Genomic DNA, 18,454 nt, shown 5'->3' on the forward strand with positions numbered 1-18,454 from the left:
CTACTCCCACTTTTGTATTATTTCTGATTTTTGGGGTGTGTCTTGGTGCGGAAGACGGAACACATGCGCATATATTCCATAAGACATGTGTATATAAAATAAAATATAAATGCGAGTAATTTGTACTTGTGCAACATCAGAGATATAAATCTTGGTATACATATATGCAAGCCTGTTAATCTTTTCAATAAGATAAACAAAAGCAGAGCTGGCCACTTGGGAAGTTGGCTTCCGTTAAGAAACAACACTGAGCTCTACTTAAAGCCCGTCATTATTGACACACAGGGCGTATGGGCAATGCAATGCAATGGCACACATTAAATTGGCAATATCAATACGCGTACGTACATAAGATAAACCCACCGAAGGCCGCGACCTTTTCAGAGGGCACATTGTCAGTGTCCAGAAAAACGTCACTGTAATGACGTCAGTGTGCGAGGAAATGACAGGCAAACATCCAGATAATGGTCATAAAATGACCATCTCTCGCTCCCTCTTATTTTGCCTGTTTTTTTCGCCCATTTCCCCGCGTCATGACGTCATTGGCCGAGATTGCTCCGAACTGCTTTGTATGTGCATAATTCGTTGGGGGCAGTCAGGCTGCAAAAGCGAAATTGAATGGGAGCTCCAGCGGCCACTGGAGGACACTTGGCGTCCAGTTTGTGATTCAATTTTTTCGCCTCCCGTTCATTTATACGCCATTTTTAGCACAAAGAGTGCCATCACACCATCATCATCACCGCCAGTCGAGTCGAGTTCTGGTCAAGAGGCAATATGTGGATAGGTATGACTATGTACACGAAGGAAAAAATACTAGGTTCTTAGGTGGAATAGATAATACATCAAATAATGTAGTTACCCACAAGTAGGAACTTTTTATTGCATACAGTTATTATATGAGAAATTTCGTTTCTGAACACTTCCAGTACATTTATCGCTCATTTATAAATAATTTAAGCAGAGAAATAATAAAATTAAGTAAATTGTTGATTGGAAATCAGGTGGTTTTGTCCGAAAAATAGTTGGGGGTATTCTTTATTAAAAAGAACTTAGCCATACATATTTCTAACTGTTTTGTTGATTCATAGTTTTTAATAGAGACATCTCACATGAAGTTAAAAATGGAGTATCATTTAAGCTAATAACCTTGGACTTTCTTCTTAATATTTCAGATTCTTGTGATACTTTTTTCTCAGTGCCCGTATGCCACTGAATGTTTGGACTATATTGTGAGCGGAATTGACAGATTGACAGCCATTTTCATTGGGGGTTGGGGCTTGAGTTTTGGGATTGGGATTGTGGCATTTGTATTGAAGTGTTGACGGAAGTGTTGGAAATTCGCAAAAAGAGCCGTATGCTGTGGTGCCCTCGATATTCCCGTTTTCTGGCCAGCGAACATGAAGGTAATTTAAATGACAGCCACCCTTCAATTGTTTGGTCGAAATGAAAGCAAAAGTTCGAAATTGATTTGCTGGCCCAAACAATGTCCTATGATGTGTTTGGTACCCCGAGGCAGTGGAGTGGTTTACCCATCACATATAGATCAGAACCGCGAATAATTATAGAAATTATGAATCATGCCCCGACAGACTGTTATTATAAACCACTCAGGCTTAATAACAGACCGCTAATTGGCTGGCAGGACCACCGGCGCATCAAATCAGGCATTCAGCCATTCAGCCTTGATGTCCCGACCCGGTTCAGGCCATTTAAATAACTCATTTAGCCCGGCTGGTTTCGTGGCTAAAGAGAACTCGTTGGGGGCTCTGCGTCCAGTATTCACTACTCACTACTCACTCACCTGCTAAATAGCGATCACTCTGCGAACGAGAATAGCGCAGCGTCTGTGGGAAAAAAGAGGGATCGGGGTTATAGAGAATGTCCATTAATGTCTGGTAATCAAGTTGATGCGAGGGCGGGTAGATAAGTGCTGCGAAGGGGGATCCATAAGCGGATTGGGATACCCTTTGCCGGTGGTATGGTAAGGCTACTCAGAACTTGGCAAGGCACCACAAAAAAGGAAAAATAAGTTATGTAAATTACCTTGAAGGGAATATGGAGTAAAGTGGAGCTGCTAAGATTTAAGTTTGATAAAAATAAAGGAAATACATTTGAGATTTTGGATGCAACATGAGTAATCTACATTGTTTTTTAAACAAGAAACTATAGAGGTTACTGAATAATATCATTTATAATTTAAGCTAATACATTACTTGTTTTACTTTTCTGATAAGTGTTTTTATAATTTCTCAAAGTGACTACTTTTCCCTTTTACAAATGGCGATCTATCTACCCTCGCTTGATCTTTTTTCCCCTTCAAACACTCACCAAATGCGGAGCTTCAAAATTATCGAATCGCCGGCCCATCTCGCGCTCCTTGAGCAGCATCGGTGCCGAGTTGGACTTGGTGCAGAGCTCCTGGATGCCACCAGAGTCGCCCAATCCGCTGTGCAAGGAGGCGCTGCTGGGCGAGGGCAACTCCACGAAGTGGTGCAACTGATTGGCAGCATTGGCCGAGGGACTCAGGAGCGACTGGAAGGGTTCCTGCCGCAAAACTAGCGAGAGCTGACCCCTCTCCTTGTGCTTCATGGCATGGTGCTGGATGGGCAGGATCTTCCTGGGATGCAGAAGGGGCTGCGGGGAATGGTAGTGGTCGAGGGAGTGGCTCCTCTGGGTCCTGGGCACGAGGATCGGCGGTGGGGCAGTGTACTTCTTTCGCAGAATCACCGGAGTGGCTGTGACCCCACCTCCTCCGCTGGCACTACTGGCATCCCCATCCGTGCAGTCGCAATCCCACATCTCGAACTCGTTCTGGCACTCATCGTAGTCCTGCGACTTGCCTGCCTTGTCCTTCTCCTCGTCCAGCATATCGTCCTGGGACTCATTGGCCGCCTCGCCACCACTGCCACACTGGCTGAGGACCTCGAGGAGATCGGGATCATCGGAGGAGGCCACCGAGCCGCTCTTCTGGAACTTCATCTTGCGCATCGCCTCCAGGCTGCTCACCGACTCATTGTCCTGGGCATGGCCACCTCCCACACACTTCCTGTGATGGTGGTGATGATGATGATGGTGGTGGTGCTGCAGGTGGCTCTTCCAGTAGTGGGACATGTCCTTCGGCGGAGTGGCCGTGCCGATGCCACTCTCGTTGTTATCGTTGTCCAGTCCCGAGGAGTCCAGTGAAATGCCAGATTTTCCGGAGCTCAGGACACCCGTGGCCTCCTCACAGGCCGAGGAAGACGAAGTGGAGCTGGAACGTGATGAGGCATTAAGACATTGACAAATCAATTCAAAGGGGCGATGGTTTACACTCGGAGGAAATAGGGGGTGCTTGCACTTGGATTTTAAAATTGGTTAAAAAACATAAAAGGATTTTGAAAACTCTTTTTAAACTAATTTTTGGTGTCTAAAAGTATGCAACAATATATTTTAAGTTCAGAAGTACAAAGAATTCATTTATAATTTTTTCATTGCATACTTTTAGACACATAAAGAGAGGTTTTAAATTGACAAGTGGTGACAGAGAATAGGATTTCTTTTTAATTCTTAAGAGCTCTTTACTTAATCACCAAAACCCCCAATTTTTCCGAGTGTAATGTCTCAATGCTGCCACTCACTTATTGTCTTCATCGACGGCGCCAACGCTGCGCAGAATGGACTCCTCCGAGGTCCAAATGGTCGAAGTGGATCCTTTTTTGGTCACATCCACCAGGTAGCCGGGAGTGCTGGTGGCTGCCGAGGAGGAGGAGGAGGAGCCTTTGGCCGAGGCTGACTGGGATGCGGATGCCGGCGGCGGGGTTATGGCATTTCTGCTCGTCAGCGCCGCATGATTAATGCCCACCCGTTTTGGCATCGACATCGGCTGGGAGGCCAGCATTGTCTCCATGTCGCCGCCGCTCAATTGTCGCTGTCGCCTAGATTTCAAATCCTCCAAGGTGGTCGCCGTGGATTCACCTGTTGCCTTCGCCGCTGCCATCTCCTCGATTTTCAATGCGCTTTGGAAATTTGTCAGCTTATGAGTTGCCGGTGTCGGAGTTATTGTGTCCGCTTGGCCATTAAGTGGGGGGCAGGCCAGACTCTTGCGCTGACTGTGCGGGGGGAGGGCTGCTCCTCCGGATCCTCCAGTTGCTGCTCCCGCCAATCCTCCACCAAATCCTCCGTTCGGCGCCGACAGGGTGCGCATATAGGCAACATTCGATTTGGTTGCCGGCGATGCCTCGTTGCGTCCGCAGCCAAGGTAAAACGATTGCAATGGAATGGTGGCCTGGAAGAGAAAAGGAGTACACTTAGAATATTTTAGCATTCATTATTCAATTTAAAAAATATATAAAAATGTATTAAGATAAATTTTAAGCTGACGTTTTATATCCTCATTTCATTTAATGGTGAACAAGATACAAAATTTAAAGGTTAAACTTAAAAAAACTTCTTTGATGATCAATAATACTAAATAAAATGTATATTTCTCAAAATACTGTCATGTTAAAAATATTAATTTCTATTAAGTTTAAGTCTTACATTACAAGAGTCTTTTCAGATCATGTATCATACATTTCCCTATAACTAATACGTGAATTTTCAATTTAAATGCTACGATTTCAGGATAGTTTTTCCCCAGTGCAGCAGGAAGAAGAACAAGTTAACTTATTAAAATATAGTCAGTCAGGTTTAATAAAGAAAAGTCGACACTGAGTGCCGCTGACAGTTTCGAGGGCCGCAACCTCAACCTCCACGGGCAAGGACCTTGAATGCATAATGAGCGCGGTGGACCTGACTGCCCCCAGTCTCCACAGCCACCAATCCAATCTGGAGGCTACCTTGTTGGGAAGCCCGGCCCAGAGACAATGCGAAAAAGGAAACATCAGCGGAATTTTTAGACATTGTCAAGTGGAACGCGCAAGCAGCGCAGGAATTTTCGTATTTTATGCAAATCTTTGGCCAAGACGGGTTAGTTCTTCTCTTTTCTGATTTTTTTTTCATCTTTTAGTTATTTCCGCGGAAAGGCATCTCAATGAAGCCGACTTAGCACAGACATTTCCCCTATTGTTTTGGCTTATGATTTATAAGCCGCGTGTGATAACAACCGCTCTGTTCCAAGAACCCAAGGCCCAGCTGAATGTCTATATTCACGGCCATGTTCCATGTTCCGGGGGATAAGTGCGTTATGTCAATTCGATTTACAAGCCTTTGGCAAGCGTTTGACAATTTGGTTTTCTCATTTGGCGGAAAAAATCCGGGCTGCTGCTGCAACAGGCGGAAATTGATTTAAATGATTTATCGGCAGAGAAAAAAAATGTGCATTTATGCCTCGAGCCTCGGCCTGAAACCGGGAATGGGAACCGTGTTGCCGCTGCAGCAGGTTGCTGTTGCTGCTGTATCGGCGATGTTGCTGCCGCAGCAGCGATATTGCTGCCGTGTCTGCTGCTGATTCTGTTAGCGTAATTCCTTGGGGGCCTTGGGCGAATCGCTAGCCAGCGAAACTGCTGGCACAAAAAGTGTATCACGGCCTGATTGGAGTTGCCAGTCGAGTTCCCGAAAGCAATCAATATGAAATGCCTGGGCTTTGTACTAAATTATAAACACATGAATATAATACCCAGCATTTAGGCATTTTCAGTTAACAATGAAATTACAAGCGCTTAAAATAAATATTGAGTAGGCATTTAAGAATTCACGGGGAACATTTTTCGCGTTAAGAGGGGGAGTTCTTTTATAAAAAGAGTTGAAATCAGAGAAGGCATATCAACAAAATATTTATAAAATTATAAAAAATGTTTTAGTTTTTTAGAACCCATATATAATAGAAAACCTCATTATCTCAGGAACTGTGTGTCTGAGTGATATGAAATTTTCGCAAGAGCAAAACAAATAATAAACGAATTAAAAGCAAACAATATTTTCCACTTGCCAGCTGCACATATCCCCCTAATCGAGTGCAATCTTCGACTCCGGACCAGACGACGCCCGTCTAAAAATGGTCACAGGATGCGGATGCGGTCCGCCAGTCGAGGGGGTCCTTTGGGAGACCCAGCACACATCTGCTGCCGCTTCGAAATCAAATTTGTAATGCATTATGGAGCAGTCTCGAGCGCCTGTTACGGGGCCACGTCTATGAATTATTAATAAAGACCAAGGCGATGCCATCTGAGCGAACTGCGTGTTAATGAGCCGCCAACTCTCGCCGGCGACGCATTAATTGGGCGTCCAGATCAATGGCGTTTATGGGCATGGCCAAGAATCGAACATATGGCCATTTATAGGCAGCCGGGCGCCGACTCCGATCGATTTCGACTGCCCCGACTGCCGGGGTAATGAAAACTTTTCACCATTTTACGGCTAGTTATCGTCCCGAAGATCATCTGTGTATCTCGCCGCGCACACTCGATTAATTTAGCGATTTTATCAAGGCACCCAAAAATGTAATGAATAGAAAAATTCTTAATGCCCAATCTGTTTTACATATGTAAGCAATTCCCAATGATTCTCTCTCACTCGCTGGCTTGTGTTTTGATTGAAATTGAAGCATTTTACGGCTGGGGAGAGAAAATTCAAATCAGTTTTATGACCGGCAGTAGAATCCGATATCCGAAACGCTGACAAAGACTTATTTAAATGTCATAAAAATGTGAACATTTCTCACAACATTGCCGAAGAACGAGACGATTTGGAAATGGAATGGAAAATAAATGAAATGTTTCTTCGGTTAGTTAATGAAAAATGCAATAAAATGAACACAAAATGACACATAAAAATTGCTTTTCCCCTAGGTTAGGCCTGGGGTTATCAAGAATTCCCGGAGGGCGGAGGAACTGTAAATGCTCCTAATTGATCATAAAAACGGGTCGCCAGAAATCTAAAAAAATAAATATACATATATGTATATACAGCGATTGTTTACTGGTTTCGATATCAGAATGACAAATGCACTGGGCAACGCCTCAGCGCTTTACTTTTATTGATATGTGACCCAGAAAGTGCCGGTCCTCGAGTGCACAACATAAGTATTAAAGTACGCCCGATCATGCTGGGGCAGACTATCGCAAATCGATTGGACATGCCCCTGACTGCCACGGCAAATGAGTGACTGAGTTGGCCGGACGAGCTGCCTGCGGTCACGCATGCGCACTGATAATAATTATCAAATCAAAACACTTAAACGCCTGCCCAGCCCATCGTCCTCCTCCGGACATTGTTCCCTGTTCCCCGATCACTGATCACTATCCCCCATACTCTTCCCTGGTTTCTGTTGGCCGTCGTGTTTGTTTGCCTTGCAGTGATTTGCAAGTTCTACTTAAGTCAAAGTGTCTGGGGCTCGTTGAGCTGCGTGAAAAGCTTTTTGTGTGTCGCGGTCTTTTGTCTGGACAACCTTGCAAGGCCTACACAAGGAGAATTAACCATTCTTATCAGCGGTATGCCAAAATAATCATTATTCCTCATTTTTACTACCAATTATTCAATGATAATAGTTATTTTCAGGGTTTATTATATTTATCTAAGAATATTCATTAAAAACATGTTTCTCTCAGTTATAATAATTATCTTATAAGGCCAAAGCATAACTCAAAATCGGATTCCTTTTATTTTATTATATTTATATGTATTATGTAATTTTCTAAACAACAATAGTTCTATGTCCTTTCTATTATCAGATATACTATTATTTTACTGGTTTAAATACATTTTATATAGTGATATAAACATTTCCAAAACATTTTGGATCATAGAATAAAATACTCGAACTCATTACAACGCATAACTCATTCATAATAATTATTTGAAAATATAAACCTGAAGTACCCTGATCAAATAAAGAAGTCGGTAATATCTACTCAAAACTCACATGATAACAGAAATATTCTAGGTCTATTTGATTTTTCTTCTATTTCATAAAATTCGAATTTCCCTCATATTTTTCCCTCAGTGCTGGCCAGCATTTTCTGCATCTTCCACATCTGCTGCATCTGCATGGTTCATCATCATTAAGCGCATTGCGTTGGCCGATGATGCCCCCTGCCACACGCATGCAACAAGCATGCTGCACAAGATTCACTTTCGCAGGGAGAAACACTGGGCCTGGGCCCGGGCCCCGATACGATCCCCATAAACATAGCAGCCAACTAAATTGGGGCGTTTTGGGTTCCGCTCGGTCTGCTGCCGTGTTGACAGCCCCGGCAAAAAGTGAAGTGAAGTGTTCTGCAGAGGTCTCTGGCTTTTCTGATCTTGCTGCAGGGCGGCATGTTGACCCAGTTCACTCCACTCCTGCGCCTTTCGAGCGAAACCAAACCAATCCAAACGAAACAAAAAGCTGAAAAAGTGCAAAAAAACTGAGAAACTTCTACTGCTGTTTTACTTTCATTGACAGTTTGTCCAGCCGATTTTTGGCAAACCGGGCACGCACTTGTGCCCTCGATACAAAAGGCCGATGCGATGTAGCCTTTGATTTATGCTGCCGTCGGTAGCTCATAAATCATGGCCCTCAGTCCCACTGTCTCACTGACTGATTGACCGAATGAGTGTATCGCTCAGCTGGCAAGTCGACCACATTCTTTGCCTTAATTAGTGCAGTGGGGCTTAAGCGCTTTTAATTGGCACTTTTACCGGGGCGATTAAGGCAAAATATGACAGCTCCGGGGACCGGTACCTTTTCCCTGACAGCACCCAGAAATTCGAAAACTATTTGCAGGCGGATGTCAAAGAAGTAAAAACAGTTCCGCTTAAAGAAATATGAAGCTCTTTCTTTATTATTTCCTAAATAAATATTTTCTCTTGATTGTCATTAAAAGCCAATCTAATATAGGTTTTTTTTGCTATTATAAGTAGAGCTATGAAATCAAGAAATGTACTTAATCAAAGTCCTAATAATTGTGTACTTGATGTCCCTAGTGTGTAGTACTATGTGATCTTAAAAGAAAAATTGTTTAAAATATTTCTTTATTACTTGTTCTATTATTATGACCATAGCTGTATTTGGCAAAAACAGATCCAGGCAACATTATTTCCTGTTGCCTTTCATTTTGCAACTAGAACGGGAGAAAAGGAAATGGCCCAGCAGACTTGGCTCTGCAAAATGCTGAAACTGAGGTTACTATCGATTGGTAGCAAAGATTTCGACTTGTCAACAGCCACGCCATATGAACAATGGAGCCCTTTTCCCCCACCCAATACCATCCACTCCCCGGGTTTTTTTTGTGGGTTTTCGGTTTTCATTTTCGTTTTCGGTGTTGATGTCGTGTTTTTCCACTGGCATGGCACGCGTTTTGAAAATTAATATTTGCCTTGTTGCAGCAAGTCGGCTGCTGCCTTTTTGAGGTTTTTCCCCCGATAATCGGAGACCCGAGAGGTGAGCGCAATGTATGCTAACCATATGCAACCGGGGAGCCGGAGACCAGACCGCAAGCCCAGTGCCGTTTATGAGCCGTTTTGGCTTATAAATGTTTTAATTAGATATATTCGGCTTGATAAGCCAGAGACAGCTAACAAGTTGGTTAGTCTGTTTCGGGGCTTATGGTTTATGGGCCACGACTGCACAAAGTGGGTCAGCTGGGTGAGTTGGCCAAAGATTGCAGCCACTTTTCTTGGGACTAAATGCCAAGCACTCGGAAAAAAGTCATACCGAAAATATAGTTAGAAACTAAGGAATCCAATAAAAAGAAATGGTGTTTGGAAAACCCTTAATGGCTTAGCCGAAAATATTTTTCCTCACTTAATTTCCAGGGCATTTCAACGGTTAAACTCTCCAGCATCTCTCTGAACTTTGGTCTTTCCTCCGCAGCACACTGATTGCAATTAGAAAATCTTTTACGACTCTTTGCCCGGCAATCAATCCCTAATTGTCTTTCAATCTGAGCCAGAAGAACTGCACTAATTAGAGTATTTTATTACACATTTTATGGCGATGCAAAGCCCCCGAAAAATGCAACTCCCATAAAACTTGGCCCTCTGTCTTATTCAAACAGTTCAAAGTTTAACTCGTTCAAGTGCCAGCCACCGAGTGACGACTGTCTATCAACGGACCTATTTCCAGCCCCCATTTCATCTTCCTGCCCATCTCCAACTCCTCTATTCTGATGCCCATAAATTTCACGCGCTTCAGTTGCGCATCCGGCAAATGGATGGATTGTTGGATGGATGGATGGAACATATGGCAGTTCTTGAAAGAACATTCCTTGCTCACCGAATTTTTGGGGGTGAGGCCCTCTTTTTTAGGGGTGGCGAGAGGTAAACTGTGTGTGTGGGCCCCCAAATTTGGTTGCTGCCCGTGTGTGTTGACAACATTGTTGTGATTCAGATTAGATGCCATTGTCTTGGGCGCATTTTATCTAACCCACATTCATAAAGTATGCTTCCCTGTTTGTTCGCTGGCATGTCGAAATTGAGGCAGCCGGAGATTACACGGGAATTTCAGAGATTTTAGATTAGGAAATCTCAGCCTAAGCTGCAGAGCATATGCACACACTGGGGGGTTAACCTTCTTTAATGTATATACCTTATTTGGAGGGTTTTAAATCCATTAGCATAGTTTTAATTAGAAAAGGGTTAAAATATGATATCCCTCAACAAATTTTTCCTTAATTCGATATTTGCAAAATGTTTTTTTTCTGTGTACTCACGTGTTTCTCCGGTTTCAAGACGAGTCCGTTCTGCTGCTGCTGCTGTTGCTGGAGCTGATGCTCCATGATGGATGAGCCTTTGCCATAGCGACTCTGGATGGCCGCCGAGGCGGCGGCGGACAGGAGGAGGGGCGCCGTCCTGGAGGTGGGCGAACTGCTGGCCGAACCGGAACCGGATCCTTCGGCCAGGGCTGCCAGATGCGGGGGCAGCTTATCGCCCGAGGCCATCAGGCTGTCCAGATCGCGTAGGAACTTGCAGGCCCAAATGTTAACATCGTCCGCCTGGACAGGTGGAGTGGTTAGGGACTTCGTCGGGGTCTTGGTGGGACTGAGGGGCGGTGGAGGCAGGGCCCTAAGTTTAGTTGTCACTGGCTTGCCCGTTGTGACTGCTCCTGCTGTCCCAGCTCCTCCAGCTCCTCCCGTTCCAGCTCCAGCTGGTGTGCCCAATGTGGCTGTGGTGCTGCTGCTGTCAAAGCCGCTATCTGATTCCGTGGAACGAGACAATTCATCAAGCTGCTGGACTCCCGACTGCGATAGCCGCTCCTCCAGTTGCTCACGGAGCTGCTGCTCCAAACGCTGGACCTTGCGCAGCTCGAAGACCTCGTTGATTTCCCGCTGCAATTAGAATGGCAGTTGTTAGTTGGGTGCACTTAGAGAAAATATGACTGTCTAATGTTCAAAATGCCCAAAAATCTTGTAATAAATACTCTTAAAAGGGTATTAACACCACATATTTTTGTGTCACCCTCCTTCTTTTAGGATTATAATGATATAAAATCAAAACTTGCTTCCCCATTTTCTTTCCCTCCATAGAAGACCCATAAATTCCTTCCTGCCGCAGAGATTAGGTTTTGATTAGCGCTCTAATTGCGCACATATATCAAGGCAATGGTCTATTAATCGCGCCTAGAGCGCCACATTCCCATCCACAAAGAGCCTCTTCTAATGGCCCCCGACTATGATGTATGTTTGCTTAATTTGCCCCGCAAACAGGGACGGGACAAAAAGAAAGCCCAGGACCAGGACACGACCAAGACAACCCGGTGGAGATGGAGACATGGGCACAATCAAAGACAAATAAATTAGAACACGACCGCGGAGGCAGAAAGGTTTTCCTTTCCACACTCGGATCGGGAAACAGAAAACTGCAGCCACGAACTCCCAGCGGAACACGACTCGAATGCAAATAAATTGAAATGAAGCAATTTGTTAGCCAGATTAAACACAACAAAAAAAGAGGAGACCAAAAACTGAAAAACAGAAAACACGGGCAGAGAACTGCGAATGGTCGCCAGGGAAGATCTGAGACAGATGGAGCCCACAGGGCTAACAAAGTCAGCGAATTACTTAATTAAAAATCGTGGTTCGAGACCCAGAACTGGTCTTGGGTCCTAAGAAACCCTGAAACCCTTCTTTCGAAGCCCTTCTTCTGCCCGATCCCCAATTCCCGATTCCCCAGTGACATTAATAACGTGCAGTGCTCATTACTCAACAATTGTGTTTTTTTCTTGGTTTGCGGGCCCTTGTTCTTTTTTTCCTTTTTTTCTGTGGCTGCTTTAACCAGAAGGGCAGCCCTCAGACAAATGCGATCGAACATTAGCAGGCAATAAATTCTCAGAGGTAGTCTATTGCTTCTGGGGGCTTGAAAGAAAGCCGCGAACTCCATGATTTTATCGCCGGGTCTCTCAGGTAGTGCAAGAAGTTGGCTGGCTAATTTGTGAGGGCGGCTCTGGGGTCACAGGATAGGCAAACAAAGCCGGACACCAATCGAGTTTGGCCCACTGGTTTGCTATTTTCAAAGTGAACTTATGACGTACGAGAGTTTTCCTGGGGCCATCTCAAGTGGGCCACCTTATTTCCCAGTTCGTCGCCATACAATGCAATTTCTTTTTATTAATTTCATGCTACGACGCGCTGGATAAACAATTGGCATTGCTTGGAATCAAACAGGCACTGAGGCAAATAATTGTAAAGGTTCTAGTATTTATTTTACCATTTTAATAATTGTTTGCAATTTTAACATACCATTATGAGAAGTTCTTTAAAAAAAGGTGGATTCTTTAGGAAATGATAATCCTAAATATCGATGGAATTATTTTAGAAGTTCAGTTAAACTTATTTTATGAATATTCATCAATAATGAACATAGGATTGTTAAGTCATTTCGTAAGCATTCTGATTCCCACGATCCTTGGTCGGTTATACATTTTTTCATATGATCAAATTAGGATTAACACTAACACTATATGATAATATGGAAAAATGCTGACTAACCTTAAAAATAATTTTAAGTTGAATGCGATTCTAGTTCATCATAGAGAAGGTAATTATAAATAAAGCCTTCTAGAAATGCTAATCTCTCGCTAAAAAATTGTGATTCCTTGAAAGTTAACCACTTGGAAAGCCCTCTATGATTTTGTGACCATTTCTCCGAGTGTCCCCATATGTGACCAAGGGTCTCTGGTCCGCGACCAGCAGGCGTATTCCCAAAACTCCGCGGGCCGCTCCTTTGGCCGCATCTCGAGCTATAAAAAGCTGGTCCGCTGGCCGGCAACTTTCAGTTTCAGTCTCTGCGTTTTTCTAAGAGCCAAAACGCAGCGGATGCCGCTGGCTGGCAACTGGCTAACTGGCTTACTTGGCTTCTTCAAAGTGGCCGACGAGGCAGGAGTGAACTAAAAAATTGGAACAACTTCGAGGCTCAAGTCTGGAGTCTGCAGCCTGGAGTCTGGAGTCTGAAGTCTGGAGTTTGTAAGTCCAAGTCGGTCCAGCGATCCAAGCGGCAGACAGCATGAGACTCACGTTGGCCTGGCTCAGCGTCTGCCTGGCGATTTATTGCGGCGGTGGCCATGGCCATGGCAATGTGGTCCTATCTTTGCCACCATCGCTTATCGCCACGGCCACGAAGGCGGCCTTGAGCCACCAGCAGCACCAGCCACACCAACAACAGTACCAACAGCAGCAGAAAAAGGATGCACGCGTCCTGTTTGACAGCCCCACCGATGCCCTGCGCGATATGCTCCACAACAGCCCCATGGATTCGGATCCGAACTCGGATTCGGATGCAGGAAAATTCAGCCTGACCGATGTGGAGCAGACGGCACCGCGGCAGTCTGAGGATTTTAATCGAAATGCAGATGATTTAGGGGCCAGGCAATCAGCGCCGCAGGAAATTGCCATGAGAATGGGACTGGGACTCGGATTGGGACCCAACCACTATCGGGCCACGCCCCCTCACCGGTATTGGGGCAATCGTTGCCAGGGACGAGCCGGTGCATCCACCAAGTGTCCGCAGGAGTACTATCGCACCATGCTGGCGGCCAGGTAAGAAGTCCAGGATGTGGGTGGCAGAGTGGCGGTCTGAGATTGGCCAGCAGGTTCAAGGCTGCACAGAAGGAAAGTCGAGAAAGTTGAGCTCCTCGCTTCCGCCTCACATGTAAGCCAATTTGGCAGCTAAAGTACCGGCTTAACCCATTGAGTTCAGGAAAGTGAAAAACTAAAAATTTATGTTTGCACAAGTCCTGAGGTCTGACTTCATTTTCAATTTCATAATTTTCTAGTTGCAGTATCATTTCTTAGCAAATATCTTTCCTACTATATAGCTAGAATATTGGGGAAAAAATTGGAGGCAGTAGCTTAAGTAATTTGGGATCTGTGTTAGTGTTTCAAATTATAATGATGACTTATATAAAATAAATTACAAGTGGCTAAATTACAACTCTTATTATTTTCTCAAGTGCTTGAAAATGTAGTTAGCTAGGAACAAAAATATATTTTGTGTATTAGGAATGCTAATTCTTCGGATAAAAAAATTTGTTTGATAGGTTTTATTTACAACATCAGTAGTTTTTAGGAGCCTGTTTCATATTTTATCTCCTTTCCATTTACGTTTTTTTTTTTAAGCCCGAACCCATGGCTTTTAGAGGGTTAATGCTAACCCTTCCCAGGGCGCCAGGCTCTGCCGAAAAAAATGGTTAACGTTAACCCACAAGAGCGGCAACAAATCGTCGACAATTTGGCTGTCGACTCGGAACACGCAAAACCAATTAATGGGCGTGAAAAAATCAGTACCGACGATTGCAGTTTTGTTTCAAGTCAGAGCCTGGAGACCGCCGCACCGTATGTTGATTTATTTTATAAAATAACAACTGTCAGCAAATTCATTGCCCCGAAACGAAATCGAAACGAAAACTGCATTACGAGTTTCACTTTTCATTCCGGCGAGTGAGAAATATTTTTCATTCGCTCAGCTTTTGTTTTATTTAAAACATTTCTTTTTTTCTCTGCGCCTTGTAATTTACGCGGAATATTATCTTGTGTTGAAAAATTATTGGGCGCTGCTATTAAAATCGAATTAATCATCTCAGGGCTGGGGCTTTATGATTATTATTTTCTGTTCGCTTGTGTTTGGCTATGTTGATTTGTTAAATGTTTGATTAATTAACCACGGGCCCGCATAACTTTCGATGCTGTTGCTGTTCGCCTAATTTGTAATTTTACACAGTAATTTCGGTTGAATTGCCTCAAATTGACTTATGATTGAATTGGATCAGCCCTGACAGCCTTTGGATAAGCGAAGAGTTTGGGCGTTTCTGGGTCACATGTGTGAGTGGGAAAAAGAAGTTCATCAATTTGGTGTCGTCTGTTGTGTTTTTTTATGAAAAGAGAAACTCTGGCCAAGAAGGGTAACTGAAACCCATGGCCGCAGCCCACGCTCATGACCAAAAAGAAAAATGTGAAAATGCGCTGCTCCTTAAAGCGAACAAATGATGGGGCATTAATCAGACTATAGAAACCGTAAACCTTTATGTACATCCCCCTCATCAGGAACAAAGAGGCCCTGGCCCGCCTCCACTTGCAGCTGAGTTCTATGCAGGATTCCGACTCCGAGGTGAACTCCTCGGATTCCGAGGAGGATGTGGACGACGACGAGGAGCAGGGCAACAATGAGGTCTTCATGCTACTGACTGGCGAGCAGGATCTCATCAAGTTCCTGCACTGGGCCATGCAGCTGCTCTATCCCCTGCAACGTCCCCTGGGCAATCTGAGTGATGGGGCTGCCGAGACCTACCATCCTGGGATGTTCCTCTGGAAGAAGCTGAACCTGTCAGGTCATCTGGAACCCCCGCTCATTGTGGACGAGCCTCAATATGTGCTGGTGAGGAGGGAGAAGCTCTTCGATGGCTATCAACTTGGAGGTGAGTGGAACGATTCTAGTTAGTATCTCTTGGAAATCTTTTTTCCATTGAGATTAATCTTCTAAAAAAATGTTACCCTACATTCCTTTAACTATTACTTATTACTTTTTAACCTGTTCCAATTTCCCTCCTAAATATCTTTAATTAGATATTATTTTAAGACTTTCCTTGTCTAAAAAATAATATTTAATAATGGTTTTTACATTCAGGACAATTTATATGTAAGGTTCTTATTAGTTTTAAACATATTCCAATAGTACCCTTTATATCTTAAATATTCAATATTTAAATATGATTATTAAGTTCAGGTTACATTAGATATATGGTTCTTATTAGTTTAAGCCCATTCATATTTCCTATGTACTTTGCAGACAATTTGAGCAAGGAGAACGACCCCTTCATACCGCCTCGAGGTCGCAAGCACAACTCCCCCGATCTCGAGGTCCTGATGAACCGGTACGAGCCCTTCGTGCCGAATCGCGGCAGGCGCGACAAGGTCAAGGATCTGTTCAAGTATGACGACCTGTTCTATCCGCACCGTGGCAAGAAGCATCGCAACCTCTTCGAAGTGGCCGACGATCCCTTCTTCGCCACCCGGGGCAAGAAGCTGCAGCTCCGGGATCTCTACAACAACGACGATCCATTCGTTCCGAATCGCGGCAAGCGTCACTCGATGTCCAATGGCGGGAAATTCGGAGAGCGGGTGGCGGGAAAATGGCCAGATGACAGCGACAACAACTGGCCGCAAAGAATGTCAACGCATAAAATTAATGGTTACGATCAATCAGTCAGGCCATCACTGTCAATCGAGGATGCTGCTGCCGCTGCAGTGGCTTCTTGGCGACTGCCCGCTAATAGATTGCACTCGACAAGATCAATGTCAGCCGATGTGCAGCAGAAGCTGCTGCTGCCCCATGTCCGCTTCATTGGCAATCCGAACATGCGCCAGCAGCAGCAGCAGCAGCAGGTGAAAACCCCATCCTGGCCGGGGGAAGAACGCCTCCGGAGATCCATCCCCTCCTCCACAGGCAAAACTATCCAGCCAAACGATGCCCACCAGACACAATTAACGCAATCGCACCCGGCTAATCCACATTTGGACACTGATTCGGACACTTGGAACATTTAAATGCGGCGAGCGATTTTCGGTTTTGGTTTCGGTTTCGGTTTTTTCTGCTTTTCAGTTTTCGGCTTGGGGCACCTATTTCCTCGACTCATGTAGACAGAACTATATGGCACACAATAAAGTACAGCATGCAATTGATTTGGAGAGAAATCGAATCGAATCGTGGCGAATTGAAGGTTACTCCACTCCGTTGCCCTTGGGGACGCCTTTCGAGAACTGCACTGGGCGAAAATCTGATCAATATATGATGGATTTTGGGTTCCTTATGCGGGAAGTTTTTATTACTTTCAGGGATCAATTGTTTGGCTGTTTTTGTGGTTCATCGTTTTAAAGTTTCCATTACTTATCAGGAGCTTTCTTTTGGAAATTTGGTATAGGGCTTAGGATCTGTTAATATCCTCCTTCAGAACGAATTAAAAGATCTTCTAGTTATGTTAAGAAAACAACGAATGTACCTTAAGGGCCTGTAAGGGCTTCTGAACTTCCCTGACATATATATATTTCTCCCTGTGTCTTCTGCGAAGGTCTCGCCTCGTTGCCCTTGGCGATGTGGTTGCAGTGCGAGTATTTCCTATTTTAATTGTATTCATTGGTTAATTTATCGCTAAATGCAATCAGCATTGTGCTGGGGATCGGGTCTAGACTCCGTTGGAGCAGAGGAGGCAGAAACCCAGCTGCAGACAGGCGGGCGTGGCACGCAGTTGATGCCACATCGCAGATATGCAGGCAGAGATATTGTAGAACAACGGCAACCAGTTTAAGTCTGGGTAACAGCTGCTGAACGAATGCAAAGGTCAGGCCAGCAAAGGGCCATGTAATCCCCAAAACGCACATCAATCACGCGAGTTTAGCTTATTAGCCAAGCACTGGAAATAGGGAGAAACAGTGAATTTTTAAGCCACTGCAAACTGAAATTTTCCACTTCAGACCATTTCTGACATTGACATTGACCACATCGACGTCAACGTCAAAATATTTTTGGTAAGCCAGCGGACCAGCTCGCTTTGTTTTTCGACAAATGACCATTGAAGGTCATAGCCAGATCCAAAAGCGGGCAACAACAAATTGGTTAAATAATACCCATATGCTCTTCCATCTCGTTTTGGCCTGTTTTTTGGTTTTTCAATTTTTTCTGGTAGCCTGACGTCCGAGCGATCGGTCCAAAATCCCCAGAAGATCATTATAATTTCAATGGCACTTCATATGGAGTGTGTATATGCATATATATATACGTTTGTACCTATGTTTGGTTAGAAGAATGCAAGCAGCAGAGTCCACAAATACTACACATTTCCATTGCGTTCAACTCTTCGCTGGGCAATGACACTTGGAGTGGCCAACTCACGTGCAGCTTTTGAGCCAAAAAGATGGGGGAACGCGTTCACTGGAGGGCAGCGTTTGAGTTAGGTAAGCTTAGTGCTAAACAGCTGTGACAGCTTCAGAAGAAATCCCACAGAAGCACTCGCATACCGTTCTTACATAACTGAAAACAAAAACCTTTAAGTACTACCTTTGGGATTTTG

The 18,454-nt window shown here is 44.3% G+C and overlaps 3 protein-coding genes across 3 annotated transcripts in view; 2 read left to right on the forward strand and 1 right to left on the reverse strand.

The window, feature by feature from the left end:
• cv-c (crossveinless c) overlaps nucleotides 1–18,454 on the reverse strand; it is a 95,328-nt gene that overhangs the window by 15,318 nt on the left and 61,556 nt on the right. Inside the window, exons 7-10 of the mRNA XM_065867144.2 lie at nucleotides 10,611–11,225; nucleotides 3,618–4,264; nucleotides 2,329–3,250; nucleotides 1,802–1,844 (exon numbers count right to left, since the gene is read on the reverse strand). Of these exons, the coding sequence (XP_065723216.2) occupies nucleotides 1,802–1,844; nucleotides 2,329–3,250; nucleotides 3,618–4,264; nucleotides 10,611–11,225 (2,227 nt within the window). The remainder of the gene's footprint in view (nucleotides 1–1,801; nucleotides 1,845–2,328; nucleotides 3,251–3,617; nucleotides 4,265–10,610; nucleotides 11,226–18,454) is intronic.
• Nucleotides 1–18,454, forward strand: part of His4r (Histone H4 replacement) — a 267,260-nt gene that overhangs the window by 8,426 nt on the left and 240,380 nt on the right. The gene's annotated exons all lie outside the window — the stretch shown is intronic.
• On the forward strand, nucleotides 13,189–17,086 carry natalisin. Its single transcript, XM_036819584.3, has 3 exons — nucleotides 13,189–13,931; nucleotides 15,435–15,805; nucleotides 16,177–17,086. The coding sequence occupies exons 1-3, from the start codon at nucleotides 13,399–13,401 to the stop codon at nucleotides 16,932–16,934; spliced, it is 1,662 nt and encodes a 553-aa protein (XP_036675479.3). The 5' UTR covers nucleotides 13,189–13,398; the 3' UTR covers nucleotides 16,935–17,086.

The sequence above is a fragment of the Drosophila suzukii genome, chromosome 3 (assembly GCF_043229965.1).
Source record: "Drosophila suzukii chromosome 3, CBGP_Dsuzu_IsoJpt1.0, whole genome shotgun sequence".
NCBI lineage: Eukaryota > Metazoa > Arthropoda > Insecta > Diptera > Drosophilidae > Drosophila > Drosophila suzukii.

Bases quoted from the DNA above. Each gene is read 5' to 3' on its own strand.
- natalisin (XM_036819584.3), top strand. From the start codon at position 13,399: ATGAGACTCACGTTGGCCTGGCTCAGCGTCTGCCTGGCGATTTATTGC. The intron at 13,932-15,434 runs GTAAGAAGTCCA...CCCCCTCATCAG, and splicing joins CGCACCATGCTGGCGGCCAG to GAACAAAGAGGCCCTGGCCC. The intron at 15,806-16,176 runs GTGAGTGGAACG...TGTACTTTGCAG, and splicing joins CGATGGCTATCAACTTGGAG to ACAATTTGAGCAAGGAGAAC.